At 42.8% G+C, this 14,853-nt stretch overlaps 1 protein-coding gene across 3 annotated transcripts in view; it reads right to left on the bottom strand.

Annotated features, from left to right (window-relative positions):
- Positions 1-14,853, bottom strand: part of B3GNTL1 (UDP-GlcNAc:betaGal beta-1,3-N-acetylglucosaminyltransferase like 1) — a 165,406-nt gene that overhangs the window by 138,396 nt on the left and 12,157 nt on the right. The window contains exons 3-4 of one of the 3 annotated variants that reach the window (XM_035104657.2): positions 14,275-14,415; positions 8,876-8,941 (exon numbers count right to left, since the gene is read on the bottom strand). The exons of 1 other annotated variant lie outside the window; for it this stretch is intronic. In XM_035104657.2, the coding sequence (XP_034960548.1) occupies positions 8,876-8,932 (57 nt within the window). In that variant the 5' untranslated portion in view covers positions 8,933-8,941; positions 14,275-14,415. The remainder of the gene's footprint in view (positions 1-8,875; positions 8,942-14,274; positions 14,416-14,853) is intronic. One more of the 3 variants, XM_035104653.2, reaches the window with a different exon arrangement.

Here is a 14,853-nt window from a genome sequence, read left to right as displayed (position 1 = left end):
GGCCGAGATAACACAGCCTATGTGTAATGTATCAAGTTAGCAACTGTTCAGCAGGAAAGGCAGATCTCCCATCTACCACCTAGTCAAACATGCAGATGGTGCCATCAGAAAGTTAATAAGAGATTCTGATTTAATAAAAAATAAAATTCTATTTTCATTACATTTTTATTATTACTTATACCCCGCCCATCTGGCTGGGTTTCCCCAGTATTATAAAAACATAGTAAAACATCAAACATTAAAAACTTCCTTTAAAAAGCAGAGACATCACCTTGCCGACAAAGGTCCGTATAGTTAAAGCTATGGTTTTCCCAGTAGTGATGTATGGAAGTGAGAGCTGGACCATAAAGAAGGCTGATCGCTGAAGAATTGATGCTTTTGAATTATGGTGCTGGAGGAGACTCTTGAGAGTCCCATGGACTGCAAGAAGATCAAACCTATCCATTCTGAAGGAAATCAGCCCTGAGTGCTCACTGGAAGGACAGATCCTGAAGCTGAGGCTCCAATACTTTGGCCACCTCATGAGAAGAGAAGACTCCCTGCCTGGAAAAGACCCTGATGTTGGGAAAGATGGAGGGCACTAGGAGAAGGGGACGACAGAGGACGAGATGGTTGGACAGTGTTCTCGAAGCTACGAACATGAGTTTGACCAAACTGCGGGAGGCAGTGCAAGACAGGAGTGCCTGGCGTGCTATGGTCCATGGGGTCACGAAGAGTCGGACACGACTAAACGACTAAACAACAACAACAAAAACTTCCTGATACAGGGCTGCCTTCAGGTGTCTTCTAAAAGTTGTGTAGTTCTTTATCTCCTTGACATCTGATGGGGGGCATTCCACAGGGAGGGCACCACTGCCGAGAAGGCATTCTGCCTGGTTCCCTATAACTTCACTTCTCAGACTGAGGGAACCGTCAGGAGACCCTCAGAGGAGGACCTCAGTGCCCAGGCTGAGCTATAGGCTCATTCAAGTATACAGGTATTTATATGCATGAGCAGCTCCTTCAGATATGTGAATATTCCTATGTTACAATTTTCAGTCACATGTTCTGTATACATGGAGGAGTGAAGCAGCTACCTGTGGAGCCACAAGGCTATAACAAACTGATCTTAGCATAGGTAAAGGTAAAAGGACCCCTGGCCATTAGGTCCAGTCGCAGACAATTCTGGGGTTATGGCGCTCATCTCGCTTTATTAGCCGAGGGAACCACTCTACAGCTTCCGAGTCATGTGGCCAGCATGACTAAGCCGCGTCTGGTGAACCAGAGCAGCGCACGGAAACGCCGTTTACCTTCCCGCTGGAGCGTTCCCTATTTATCTACTTGCACTTTTGACGTGCTTTCGAACTGCTATGTTGGCAGGAGCAGGGACCGAGCAACGGGACCTCACCCCATTGCAGGGATTCGAACCGCCGACCTTCTGATCGGCAAGCCCTAGGCTCTGTGGTTTAGACCACAGTGCCACCCGCATCCCTGATCTTAGCAAACTTACTTCCATCTCAGAAGGAAACACTGCTGCATCCATGTTCAATTTGTATGCATTATATTGACTAAATAAAAAAAATTGAAACAGTTCTAACAAAGAGGTCTTCAATCATTTTCTTCTTTCCTTTTTTTTTAAAAAAAAGATACATCAATGTGTTTTCCTCTGCAATCCAAATCTTGCTGTAATACTCTGTTCATACTGCATTAACAAGAAATGGGATTACTATCAATTATCAAGCAACTTTTTCAGTTCTTCATAATATTCATATTCTTTATTGGGCCTTTATTTTTTGCCTGTCAGAACATGCCCAGGTCTGCTTAAATACATTCTGACAGAGACAAAAGTGTATCCGGTGCATATCAACTCCAAGGAAAAATACTACTTTAGACCTTGCCTTACTCAGAAAGCCTTGTCACAATAGATGTTTTATTTCTAAATGGCATGTGTTTGCATAAGGAAAACCTCCTCTTATTGTTGTCTGATGGGGTGGCAACATGCCCCAAATGGTGGTGCAGACTTGTAATTACAAAAGGAAAAAGGTCTAGAACACGGGTGTCAAACTCAAGGCCCGGGGGCCAAATCCGGCCCGCCAGCCCTCGTCATGTGGCCCGCCGAGCACCCCAGCCAGCGGGACCCAGCAGCGGGACCTTGCTGCTGAAGCGCCGCGCCGACAAAGCACCGACAAACAGCTGGGCCCTGGGGGAGGTAGAAAGGCGGCCAGAGCAGCGCTGCGTGGAGCGCCCCGAGCCACAGCAGGAGAAGGAGGAGGCATCTTGCCGGGTCAGCGCCCAGCAGCGCCGCACAAAGAGTCCCGAGCCTCTGCGACGCAGCAGTGCTCTGTAGCACTTTGAATCCTCCTCCTCCTGCCATGGCTCGGCGCCTGGAAACGGCTGCTGCTGCTGAATCACAGACAAAGCATCCAGCAGCACCGCGTGGAGGAGGATGAGGATTCAAAGTGCTACAGAGCACTGCTGCGTCCCAGAGGCTCGGCACTCTCCGTACGGTGCTGCCGGGCACCGACCCGACAAGCCGCCTCCTCCTCCTCTTGCCTCACCTCCTCCTCCTCCTGCCGCGGCTCAGCCTCATGAACGTGAGCTCAGCAGCGGCTCAGCCTCATGAACGTGCAACTCTGAGGCTTTACGCACATCTGCTAAAACGGACACCTGCTGCCTCACGCTGCACGGGAAATGCTTTTTGCCCCTGGGTCCCTTCGCGCTCTTTTCTGGCGCTGAATCAAGGCGGCGACCCCCCCTTCCCTTTCTTTCTTCCTCTCTCTCGTTCTTATTCTTTCTTTCCCTCTCCTTCCTTCCTTCTTTATCTCTGTCTTCTCTCCGTCTTTCTTTTTCTTTCCTTCTTTATTCCCTTCCTTCTTTCCTACTCTTCTTTCTCTCCCCTCTTTCCTTCCTCTCTCCCTCCTGCTCCCTCTTTTTTCTTCCTTCCTTCCTTCCTTCCTTCCTTCCTTCCTTCCTTCCTTCCTTCCTCCCTTCCGTCCTTCCCATCTTTCTTCCTCTCCCTCATTCTTATTCTTTCTTTCCCTCTCTACTTCCTTCCTTCTTTCTCCCTTTCCGTCTTCTCTCCCTCTTTCTTTTTCTTTCCTTCTTTATTCCCTTCCTTCTTTCCTACTCTTCTTTCTCTCCCCTCTTTCCTTCCTTCCCCTCTCCCTCCCACTCCTTCCTTCCTTCCTTCCTTCCTTCCTTCCTTCCTTCCTTCCTTCCTTCCTTCCCATCTTTCTTCCTCTCCCTCATTCTTATTCTTTCTTTCCCTCTCTACTTCCTTCCTTCTTTTTCCCTTTCCGTCTTTTCTCCCTCTTTCTTTTTCTTTCCTTCTTTATTCCCTTCCTTATTTCCTACTCTTCTTTCTCTCCCCTCTTTCCTTCCTTCCTCTCTCCCTCCCACCCCCTTTTCTTCCTTCCTTCCTTCCTTCCTTCCTCCCTCCTCTCCCCTCCCTCTCCCTCTTCCTCTCCTCAGAAACATAGGATGCTGCTTTATACTTCTGGCCCTTAAACCCTGGAACCAGGAGAGCAGCTCCAGTGAGTCAACCTCAGCCAGTCCCTTTGGTGAAGGGTGGTGGCTTACTGGCAGAACATCTGTCCTGCATGCAGAAGGACCCCAGCATCTCCAGGTACCAGTAGCTCTGCAAAGCTCCTGCATGAAACCCTAGCGAGCCTCCACCACCCAGTGCAGTTACCAAAAATCATTTTTCAATAAATTGTACAATAATTGTACATTTGAATATCTACTTGCCATTATTCTGACTATGTTTCTGCTTTCAGAGCTAGTTATTACTTACATTATTACAAAAAAAAGTAATAATTGAATGCAGTGACAATAATTTATGATAATAAAGAGTGGACACATAGTCCTACAGATACAACCGGCCCTTTGAGGGTGACCAAACTGCTGATGCGGCCCCCGATGAATTTGAGTTTGACACCCCTGGTCTAGAAGGTTATTCAAACCAAACTCTCTTGTGAAAAGGAGACAAAGAAAAAAGTCAAGGATGTAGAACAGTCTTTTTCCTTACACTGTAGCATAGATTCACCAAAACGTACATAAGAAGAGACTTAGTTGGTCTTTAAGGTGCTACTGAAGGAATTTTTTTATTTTACTTCGACCTAGACCAACACGGCTACCTACCTGTAATAAGAAGAGACTGTTGAATTTGTAACCATGTAAAACTAGCAGTGACAATGGCCACATTCCAACTAAAACCATAGTTTTACGCAAACCTCAAGCTTTCATATTCTCCTCTCCCATCTCCTTCAAGGAGATCAGGTTTTAAACTTCCAGTTGAACCACAGTTAATGCTACATACAAAGCTTAAACCGTAGTTTCAAACAAACCATGGTTAAGATAAATCACAGTTTGTTGAGTTCAAATGACACATCAAGCTACAATTGATTTAAAAAAATGGAAGCAAAAGCGTCTGAACTCCGTCTTGTGGCCCTGCTAGAACACAGCCCAATGTTTGTTTAGGGTCATTCTTATAATAGTAAACTATAATTTAGTACAGCCTTCCCCACCCTGGTATCTTCCAAATGCTTTGGACTACAACTCTCATATTTCCTAACCAATAGCCATGCTATCTGAGGCTGATGGGTGTTGGAAGATGGAGGATCACAGGTACAGCTTTAAAAGAAATTAAGGGGAGGAAGTGGTCTTGCACATTGCTTTTTTGAAACTGCACCCCAAAATTAGGAAGTCATCAGACAACTGTACAGTGGAACAATAGAATAACAGATGAACGTAGTAAAAACCAACTTTTCAGTACTTCAGCTCTATGACGTTTTGTCATACAGAAAACTTTTTAAAAAATCATTTCCAAGATCCATATTGTGCAAGTGGAAAAACTGCATTTCCACATAAACAATAGATACAATCAGCTTAAAACTAGATAAACTTATTTTTCAATAATTTCCTTAATGAATAATATATGAAAACAAGACTTACTACTACAAATTCATTATGCAGAATAGCGCAATCAGTAGAAAACAAGGTCAAAAAAATTTAGGCACATATGTACAACTGAGGCACTTGCGAACTAGCGAGTCGAGCAGCAAAAATCCCAAACTGACAGAGAGCTTTCTGAACACAAGGCTAATGAATGAGATTATTTAACGTTAAACAAATTTGCAACACTAACCAAACCATTCTGGCACAGTAGTAGCAAAACCAAATTTGATTGAGCTAAGAATGTTTGTCAATATCTGCATATCGGGCAACTAAGTCATCTGTGTTTACTTTTATCCTTCACTCCCCCTATCAGGTTAGCCCGGCACAAAGTATACAGAATGGATGGCAGGGACAAACTTCAAAAGCAGAGTGTACACCATACACTCAATCAGCAAATAGAAAGCACTTCAAACCAGCTCTCTTTCCCTCAATAGTCTGCTTTTCATGAATGAAACTCTATTGTTCAAAGCCACAGGCTACCAAGATAAGGGCTGTCACATGGAAGTTAGAGCAAACTTGTTTTCTACCACTCCAGAGGGTAGGAACTGACGGCTTCAAGTTACAAGAAGGGAAATTCCAACTAAACATCAGGAAGAACTTTCTGACATTAAGGGTTGTTTGACAGTGGACTCTCCTTCCTTGGCAGTTTTTAAGCAGAGGTTGGATGGCCATCTGTCATGGATGTTTTATTTGAGATTCCTACATTGCAGGGGGTAGGACTAGATGACTCTCAGGGTCCCTTTCAACTATACAGCTCTATGATCTAAAAACAACAAAACTTTTGACATATTTAACATACACACACAAAAGAAAACAGAAAAATAATACTCTTCCCCGTGTAAATCACACATTATTCTTCGGCAATAAATTATAAAGATGCTAAAAATACAATAAACCAGAAGCCCATCACAATCTGAATCCCCCACCCCCATCCCAAAGTTTTTTTGGAATCTAGCTTGTATTTTCTTTGCTATTTTGATGATCAGCAAGTCTTTGCCTGCAATCAAGGTACAGTACATATCATGTCCAGGGTGGGTCTGTTTGACACATACTGGAAGATACAAGTAAGGAATGTGTGCTCACATAAGGGGAAACTTCACCGGTAATGAGAGACATCCTCAATCTGGCCAAACTCAGAAATACAGACTTTGCTGAGTTTGTATGTTATTAAACCTCCCATCCAATAAAGCAAACAGCAAAAATGCAAGGATCATTCTCGTATACATTGCTGATGGAGCAGAAGGATCTATTGCACAAATCTGTTGCGCCTTGTTCCACTGTGTAATGCTACCTCTGAATGACGTAACATCTTATGACTCCTCAGACTTGCAACAGAAAACTGTGGTAAGAGAACTGTAACCCTCCCAGTAGTTCAGCCCTCCTAAATGGGCCTAAGAGGAAGTTTATTGTCACTGCTCATTCAACTATACTTACCTACCCCAGCTTTATATTAATAGAATGAATGCTGAAGAAGAGAACAGTGAAAACAGAGCAACAAACGAAAGAAGATAAAGAAAAACATGGCACACCCAGTAAAAGAAAGCAAAGGCACAGTTCAGCAATGAATTGCCTGCCCAAACCATGCACACATACCGCTGATTTAGCAGCAGCCTCAGTCAAAGACACCTGCAGGGTCATGAAAAAACCATGCATTTGTTCAATTTCCATCCCCAGTAACATCTCACTATTATGCAACATGTCCAAACAAGTGAAATCAGACTGGGCAGAATATGAGCTCATACATATCAACTATAAGATCTATATTTTACTAGCAAGAAACAAATGCACCCATTAGACTATTTTTAAAGCTTCGTCATCTGTGGGCCTCTCTAACCAGGCTGCTTGCCAAATTATGTATGGTAATCTTGTGGTGTGGATTAATGCCTAAAAATTAGACTCAAGCCATTCTGTTTTTGTTGTTTTCATTCTAGTTCAAAGAAAATGGTTATTATACATCTGGCCCCATCCCCTTATGGCTTCACAAAAGAATCTTTCCCTTATGCTTTTTTTTTTTACAGCATCACACCAAGAATGAAACAAGTGCCAAACAATTTCACTTAGTGGTTATTTTAAAACCATGAAACTGAAAACAAAAATTAAATACAACGTTGCTTTCCCTCACACGAGCCATGCAATAGCAAAATAAGTTCTTCAGAAGGACTTCTTTTCATATGCCTATGCAAAGCAGCAATTTGATATCTGTAGTAGAACCAGTGCAGCAGGGTAGTTAAGTTGCAGACCAACAATATCTAACCCTTGTGCAACCTCCTGGCTTATAGGTAATATTTTATTCCACATTCAATTTCAATTTCTGACACGCCCCTTCACCACCTGTCCCAGGGGGCGTAACAGCCATTTACATATTAAAATCAGTTTGTAATACATAGGCAAGAGGTGGGTCCTTAAAAAAACAGAAGCAAAGAACACTCCATTTTACAGTGCTATCCCTTTATCGTGGATGCTTAGGTGGGGCAATTTCAGTCTACCAAATATGGACCTTTAATACCATAAAACTTACTCAACATTAGTTGGTGGGTCTACTTAGCCATTACTGCCTTCCCCCTCAGCAATAAAAATGCTTCTTTTTTATCTTTTCCTAATCCAGCTCTAGAAGCGCTCTGACTGCACACCAGGCATAGGCAAACTCGGCCCTCCAGATGTTTTAGGACTACAACTCCCATCATCACTAGCTAACAGAACCAGTGGTCAGGGATGATGGAAGTTGTCCCAAAACATCTGGAGGGCGGAGTTTGCCTATGACTGCTGTACACCATCCCTTCAAGAGTGAAGACTCCTCCAAAAAGCAACTTTGTGTCAACAATGAAGGAAAGTTACAGAACTTCTGAAGAGTCCAACTCGCCTTTGCGGAAAGCATCAGATGAATTAAGGAGTTATTCTACACTGCAGGTACATATATGCATGGGGGTATAAAAAGTGAGATACAGAAAATTATAGACAATTATAATTAGGGACATAACAGTGTTAATTCACAAAGCAGTTTTTTATGAGTGATATATTCTAGGTCACTCAACCATCGGTCCTGGCCGAAAGGATACTGGAATCAGCAAGGGATACCCACATGTCCTGAAAGTGTTGCTGTCCTGTATACCTGAAGGAGCGTCTCCACCCCCATCATTCAGCCCGGACACTGAGTTCCAGCACCGAGGGCCTTCTGGCGGTTCCCTCATTGCGAGAAGTGAGGTTGCAGGGAACCAGACAGAGGGCCTGCTCGGTAGTGGCACCCGCCCTGTGGAACGCCCTCCCAGCAGATGTCAAGACAATAAGCAATTATTTTACTTTTAGAAGACAACTGAAGGCAGCCCTGTTTAAGGAAGTTTATAATGTCTGATGCTGTACTGTTTTTAATATTCAGTTGGAAGCCGCCCAGAGTGGCTGGGGAAGCCCAGCCAGATGGGCGGGGTATAAATAATAAATTATTATTATTATTATTATTATTATTATTATTATTATTATTATATCTGATGCAGGTTAAGGGGAATGCAGAGGAGAGAATGGCTGAAATTTGCAACCTACCACTTTTGTCTTATGGAAGCCTTACTGCCACAGCTGAGTGACACTGTTGGATGCAACCCAATTGTTACTATGGTTATTATCTGTTTGCATTTTCACAAGGTTAATCGATAGATGAGTCATAAATTCTGTTTTCACTAACTACAGTGGTCATTTACTTGTTTAATTTATCGCGCTTTTTTGCTATAGATAAGGCTTTTAAATCAGGTCATCACATATAGAATTTTCAGGGAATATAAACAAACAAGTAAGGTACTTGAGTAAAAACTTCCAGAAACATTTCCTCAAAATTTGCTAGATTAAGAAGTACCAATTGCAATCAGAACCGCTATAACATTTTCCAAGCCTTCCTGTTAAAAGAAGCTGCATGCCTCACTGTTAACAGAAAATGACAGAGAGAAATACTCACACTTTCTGGATGCTGCATAGCAGCTTCCCACTGCAGTCTAATTCTCTGGGGCATCATCACATCATCCTGTAATAAATGGCACACTGTAACTATATGTGAAAGAGGGCCCAGCACTGTTCTCAAACAATAACTAGAGGTGGTTGCCAGATTAACTGGTCACTTTACTAGCCCAAGGACAAAACTATAAAATACACAATTGGCTGCAACTACTGGAGGGATTCCAGATACTGTACCACTTTATTTCAATAGTTTCTGCATGGCTACCACAGTAGTAAATTTAGCCCCAAAAGAAAATTAACATAAATTAGAACTAGAAGGGAAAATCCAGACTTTTTACAGTAGACAAAAAGTGAAACTGTTACCATTTTATACAATAAACCAAACCACATTTCAGAGTTTCCTACCCACGGCAGAGCCTAAGTGTTCAAAAATATACTATTACTATGTCTTGCTTTTATGTATAACTATTGATGTATAAAGCACTTTTAAAAATTTTTCCTAGCAACTCTAGCAAGAGTTATGTGAGGGAGATGGTTATGCTTCTGATTTTATACTTGGGGAACTAAGGCTAAAAGAAAGGCTTCATTAGGATTTGAACCAAAATATCACTGAAACCACTGACTATACTATATTGCAGGCATCCCCAAACTGCGGCCCTCCAGATGTTTTGGCCAGTGGTCAGGGGTTATGGGAATTGTAGCCCAAAACATATGGAGGGCCAAAGTCTGGGGGTGTCTGCTATATTGTATCCATTTGAACCCACTCGCACCGGTATCTGCCTGTTTAGGTATTTGTAAGTTATATCAACAGGGACCCAGGTGGTGCTGTGGGTTAAACCACAGTCTAGGGCTTGCTGATCAGAAGGTCGGCGGTTCGAATCCCTGCAATGAAGTGAGCTTCCGTTGCTCGGTCCCAGCTCCTTCCCACCTAGCAGTTCGAAAGCACATCAAAGTGCAAGTATATAAACAGGGACCGCTCTGGCGGTAAGGTAAACGGCGTTTCCGTGCGCTGCTCTGGTTCGCCAGAAGCAGCTTTGTCGTGCTGGCCACATGACCTGGAAGCTGTCTGGGGACAAACGCCGGCTCCCTCGGCCTATAGAGCGAGATGAGCGGCGCAACCCCAGAGTCGGACACGACTGGACCTGATGGTCAGGGGCCCCCTTTAAGTTATATCAACGCCAGCATATAGACTGATCATCATACAACTCATTCAAGAAGCCATATTTTGAACTGAGCAAGGCTGAAGAGCCAGCGGTATTGGCTGAACATAAGGGCTCCTCTAGACCCCTTCAGAGCCATCATCTTATTATGAGCCTCAAGAAACAGACATGATCTGCTGATTCTACAAGTTTCGAGTATATGTTGGCAGGCCAAGAGGGTCAAATTCTTGACTGTACTACTTCAGACTTGTTTTTCAGTTTGTTAAACTAAAAGATTAGTGAGCAAAGCTATAGTGAAGAGGTATAGTCCAGAATTCAACCATTTAAGTGTACCACCTTGTGGAATGGGTCTGGTTTCAAGCTTTAAAAAGCCTTAAAAAAATTAGGCCCAGGATATTCGATAGACCTCTTGCACCCATATCAGCCTGCCCACACATTCAGATCCACAAGAGAGGCCTTCTATGTGTCCCCATCTCACAGATCAGCAAGCTTGGTAACCTTACGACTTTTGAACGCCATGCGAGTGGATCTTCGACAGGCTCCCACGCTTCAAGCCTTTCCCTAAAGATGTAACTTTTCCAATGGGCTAATTGGTGATTGATGCTTTATGTCCTGGATTGTGGTTTGCTACTGCTGTGGGAAGTGTTTTAATTTGCTGCAAAAGCTTTTTTATTGGCTATTCTCTGGGGTCAGTTGATAGTTTTGTGGTTGTTGTTATTTTATAACTTTTATTGTTGTAAGATACCTTGGACAGAGACTACCCACGATAAGCTGCATAATTTTTTTAAACCAAACTAAACAAAACCCCCTTCTGCCCTGTGCCCCCCATAGCACCTATGAAGTTTCTAACAAGTCTCCCGTTAATACATTGCAGCCGTTCACTCCTATTTGCCTCTGTCCTAGCTTGCACATGGGCAAAAATTGGAAGTGCATAAAGGGAAGAACTCTCCTAAAACCTCTGCTGCCACTGTCATTTGAGGGAGGGGGTGGAATGCTTTGCCTATGGGGAAAGCAATTAAGGTGCATAGTCAGGGGATCACAAGGATTAAGACAGGCATCCCCAAACTGCGGCCCTCCAGATGTTTTGGCCTACAACTCCCATGATCCCTAGCTAAGAGGACCAGTGGTCAGGGATGATGGGAATTGTAGTCCAAAACATCTGCAGGGCCGAAGTTTGGGGATGCCTGGATTAAGAGCTGCAATTAGGAACATTTAGAAGCCCTTGGTTCAAGACTGAGCAACCAGTTCCCTTTCCCTGTTCTAGGAACTTGAAGCCACCCTAACACTAGAGTTTATCCAAAAATGATAACAAGCAATATACAATTAATCTACCTCCAGGTAAAACAAAAAACTTGAAAGTAAACCATACAGCTTATCAGTTGTTGAAACCTAGTGACAAGAGTCATAAGACTTTTTTTTCATACATTTGTCAAGTTCCTAACTAGAGCATAATGTTTTTTTCAAAGACATGTCAGGAAGAAAATGGTCAACTGAGCACACACCTAGACAGCATATTTGGTACAGAAGTACGTAACATGAATTGCACTGGCATGAATAAATTAGGCATACAACAGAATTAGTGCATCTTTTTGCAGCATTAGTTTAGAAGAAATGAACTACTCCAACCCCACTTTATAATCACTAACCAAAAATGTAATCATCAGATTGCTCTTATTCAATTATGCTAATAGTTGAAATCAATACAATACACACAGCTATAAACTGATATACGTTTTAGAAGCTGTGGGATGCTATCACAGCCAGTTAGATTTTGGGGGGTTTCCCTTGCTGAAGTTCTCTAGGCATATTTTTTTTGTCCTTTTTCAACCCCTTCCGCAATACAGTATTCCATCTCTAGCTGAAGCAACTTCGGTGTTTTAACTGCTTAGGAACATTTCTGTGTCTGATTTGCTTGGCTCTTATAGATAAACTACATAAATACAAGCTATAACTTGTTCATTATACTTCCTGTTTGTTTTCCTACTACTGAGAACCAGTATGCTGTAGTGGTTTGAATGCAAAGCAGGACCTGGAAACCAGAGTTCAAATTCCCACCATAGCTGCCAAGTTTTCCCTTTTCTCGTGAGGAAGCCTATTCAGCATAAGGGAAAATCCCTTTAAAAAAGGGATAACTTGGCAGCTATGATTCCCACCCGGTAACGAAGCACACTAGATGAACTTGGGCAAGTCACTGCCTCTCAACCTAACCCACCTCACAGGGTGGTTGTGGCGATTAAATGCAGAGGGGCAAAACAATGTTTGCTACTTGAGCTCCTTGGAGACGTAAGTGGGATATAAATGCAATAATGAATGAATAGCTCATCCTATATAATAATGTCCAAGTTGTCCCTGCGTCCAAGCTGTCCCGTGTGTCCCTGGGTCACTGCGCATGTGCCCCAGGGATACAGGGATTGGACAGCAGAGACTGCGCGCGCGCACTCTCCCCCCCCTCCGCCTCCTCCAACCGCCGCTCCCGCCGGACACCGCCTCACTGCAGGGCACGTCAGGGAAGCGAGGGTGGAGGCCGGCGAAAGCCTCCTCACAACCCTCCCTGGCCGTGAGGAGCGGCGGTTGGAGGAGGCAGGGGGGGGAGAGTGCGCGCGTCCTTCCTGTTGGCGGCTGGGGGAGAGGAACGGAGGAGGAGAACGCAGCGCTTTCTCCTCCTCCGTTCCTGTCCCCCTGCCGCCGACAGCAAGGACAGGTCCCAGGGTTCGGAGAAGCGCTGCACAAGCACTTCTCCGAACCCCAGGATGTTCTAGCGCCCGTTATTAAACGGGCTGAAATACACTAGTCTTGAATAAAGTAGAAAGTAGGATTACACATTGCAACAATCCAGTTGTTTTTGCTATAGTCCCCTCCATTATTTTATTTGGTGGTGTTAACTATTGGGAAAGATGCAACACCTTAGCTTGCTGTATGCAAGCTTGTGTTGGCACAGATAAAACTGATTATTTTATACGAGGGACTTCATTGCTTTTTATACTTTGTAAATTCCTAGCAGGACCTATGGCAGTGAAATTGTAATATTTCCACTTGCTCTATGATAGCAGATTTCCAACTGTTCACATATCTGCTAAAGAGAGAACGATAATCCTACAATTTTGAATGAAAAGATTGAGGAACTGACTCACTGACCCACCTAGACACTTTACTCGAAGGGACTATAGAAGTGATCAAACGTACTCAGCATGGTTTCTTTGATTAACTTGCAGGTGATTTGGGGGACCGGGGGGGGGGGGGAGGAATCCGCTTCACACAGATGCAAGCAATAACTGAATTAACTTCTTAACTACAGTACTGAACTGGAAATGTGTGTGCTGATCTATTGATCTGATCCAGAAGCCCTGCACGTGTGCATATGGTTTCCTGTCTTCAACTTCATTTCAATAGTGCATTCATTTGCATGTGAGATCTTCTACCTCTGTTGAAACAAATGGGGAACAACAGACACACAAGATCCAAGTACGCATTTGAGGGTCAATAGATTCTTAGATTTGAGCAAAATTGCTTAGTTATGCACATCTGCTCAAGTTCTTATACATCTGTTTTCGTTATTATATTTAAAGTGCCTGTACCTATTTAAACTTTCTTTCCTTCTTTTTCTCATTCCTGGAGATGTTCCAGCATCTAACGCTGAAAAATGTGGAGGTAGAATAGCTTTTTCTGTCCAAAGTGTTCAAATAAATGTTTATTTCCAACAAAAGGGGCTGTCTCTATTGGCATGAACATAGATGGTTTACTGTTCAGAGCCTTTGATTTTATTCCCAATAAAATCTTTATGATCTAAAGTAAAATTCAGTCTGGAAAAATATTCATTAGGTAGTCTCTGTGTCTTCACACACACACACACACACATTTTTTCATTCTCCTTGCATGCTTGTTTAGCAGAAGAAATGTAAATTACCAGAATATTCTAAAAATTATTTTGCAAAGCAACTTGAAAATCTGATGTGTTGATAAACAACATTTGTTTTCTGTGTCTTTTTCTGTGTTTAACATAACAGAAATTCCTGAAATTTATATGCATCCATGATTCTCATTGGAATCAATTTCTCGGCGCTTTGCAGTAAGTGCTGAAAAACAGATGTTACCAGCTGTGTGTGCTAACATTATCTGCGGCTGCTCCTATATACCTCTTTTGATTCTTGGTTTCAGTTCACCAATTCAGTATCAAATTATTCAGAATATCATGTTGGTGTCAGTCATGTGAAATGCTCTTGATTACTGCCAAGACACTGACCTTCAGAAAATGTTGTACTTGTACATTCAGGTTCGTTATAGGCTGAAAAAAATGTGTTGCTTCTATTTTTCTAGTATATATCAGACATGCAAGAAGAATCTATTGACAGGCGATGGTTTGTTGATATTTCCTGTTTTTGGACTGGCAATGAAATTGAATTGGTTACAAAATATACACAATCTGTAATCATTAAAAACTTTTAAATGAGAGTTTCTTGAATGTGAATAATCTCTTCTCAAGGCCCGAGAAAGAGATTCTGAGTCCAGGATGCCAGAACAGAAGATAGGTAGTTAAAATACCCCCCCCATGGAATGTCCTAATTTAGAAAAAGACACACATTTGGAGGGGGCTTGAGGCAGGGGATTGCTCAGCAATATTCAACAAAGGCACGTTTTAATGAGATCAACATCCTAGGAACTATTGTGGTTTTGAATTTATTTATTCACTAGTCCAAGAAATTGATGGGGAAGGAAAACTTTTTCTTAAAAAAAATCCAGACCCACCTTTGCAAAGTGTTTTGGTTTACCAGTATGTTTCCTATTCCACCTTGTATTTTGTGGCAGTTCAGTGTGGGTGGGG

Source organism: Zootoca vivipara, chromosome 2 (assembly GCF_963506605.1).
Source record: "Zootoca vivipara chromosome 2, rZooViv1.1, whole genome shotgun sequence".
Lineage (NCBI taxonomy): Eukaryota > Metazoa > Chordata > Lepidosauria > Squamata > Lacertidae > Zootoca > Zootoca vivipara.
The sequence above is the reverse complement of the archived record's forward strand: the minus strand, read 5'-3'. Positions and strand labels throughout refer to the sequence as shown.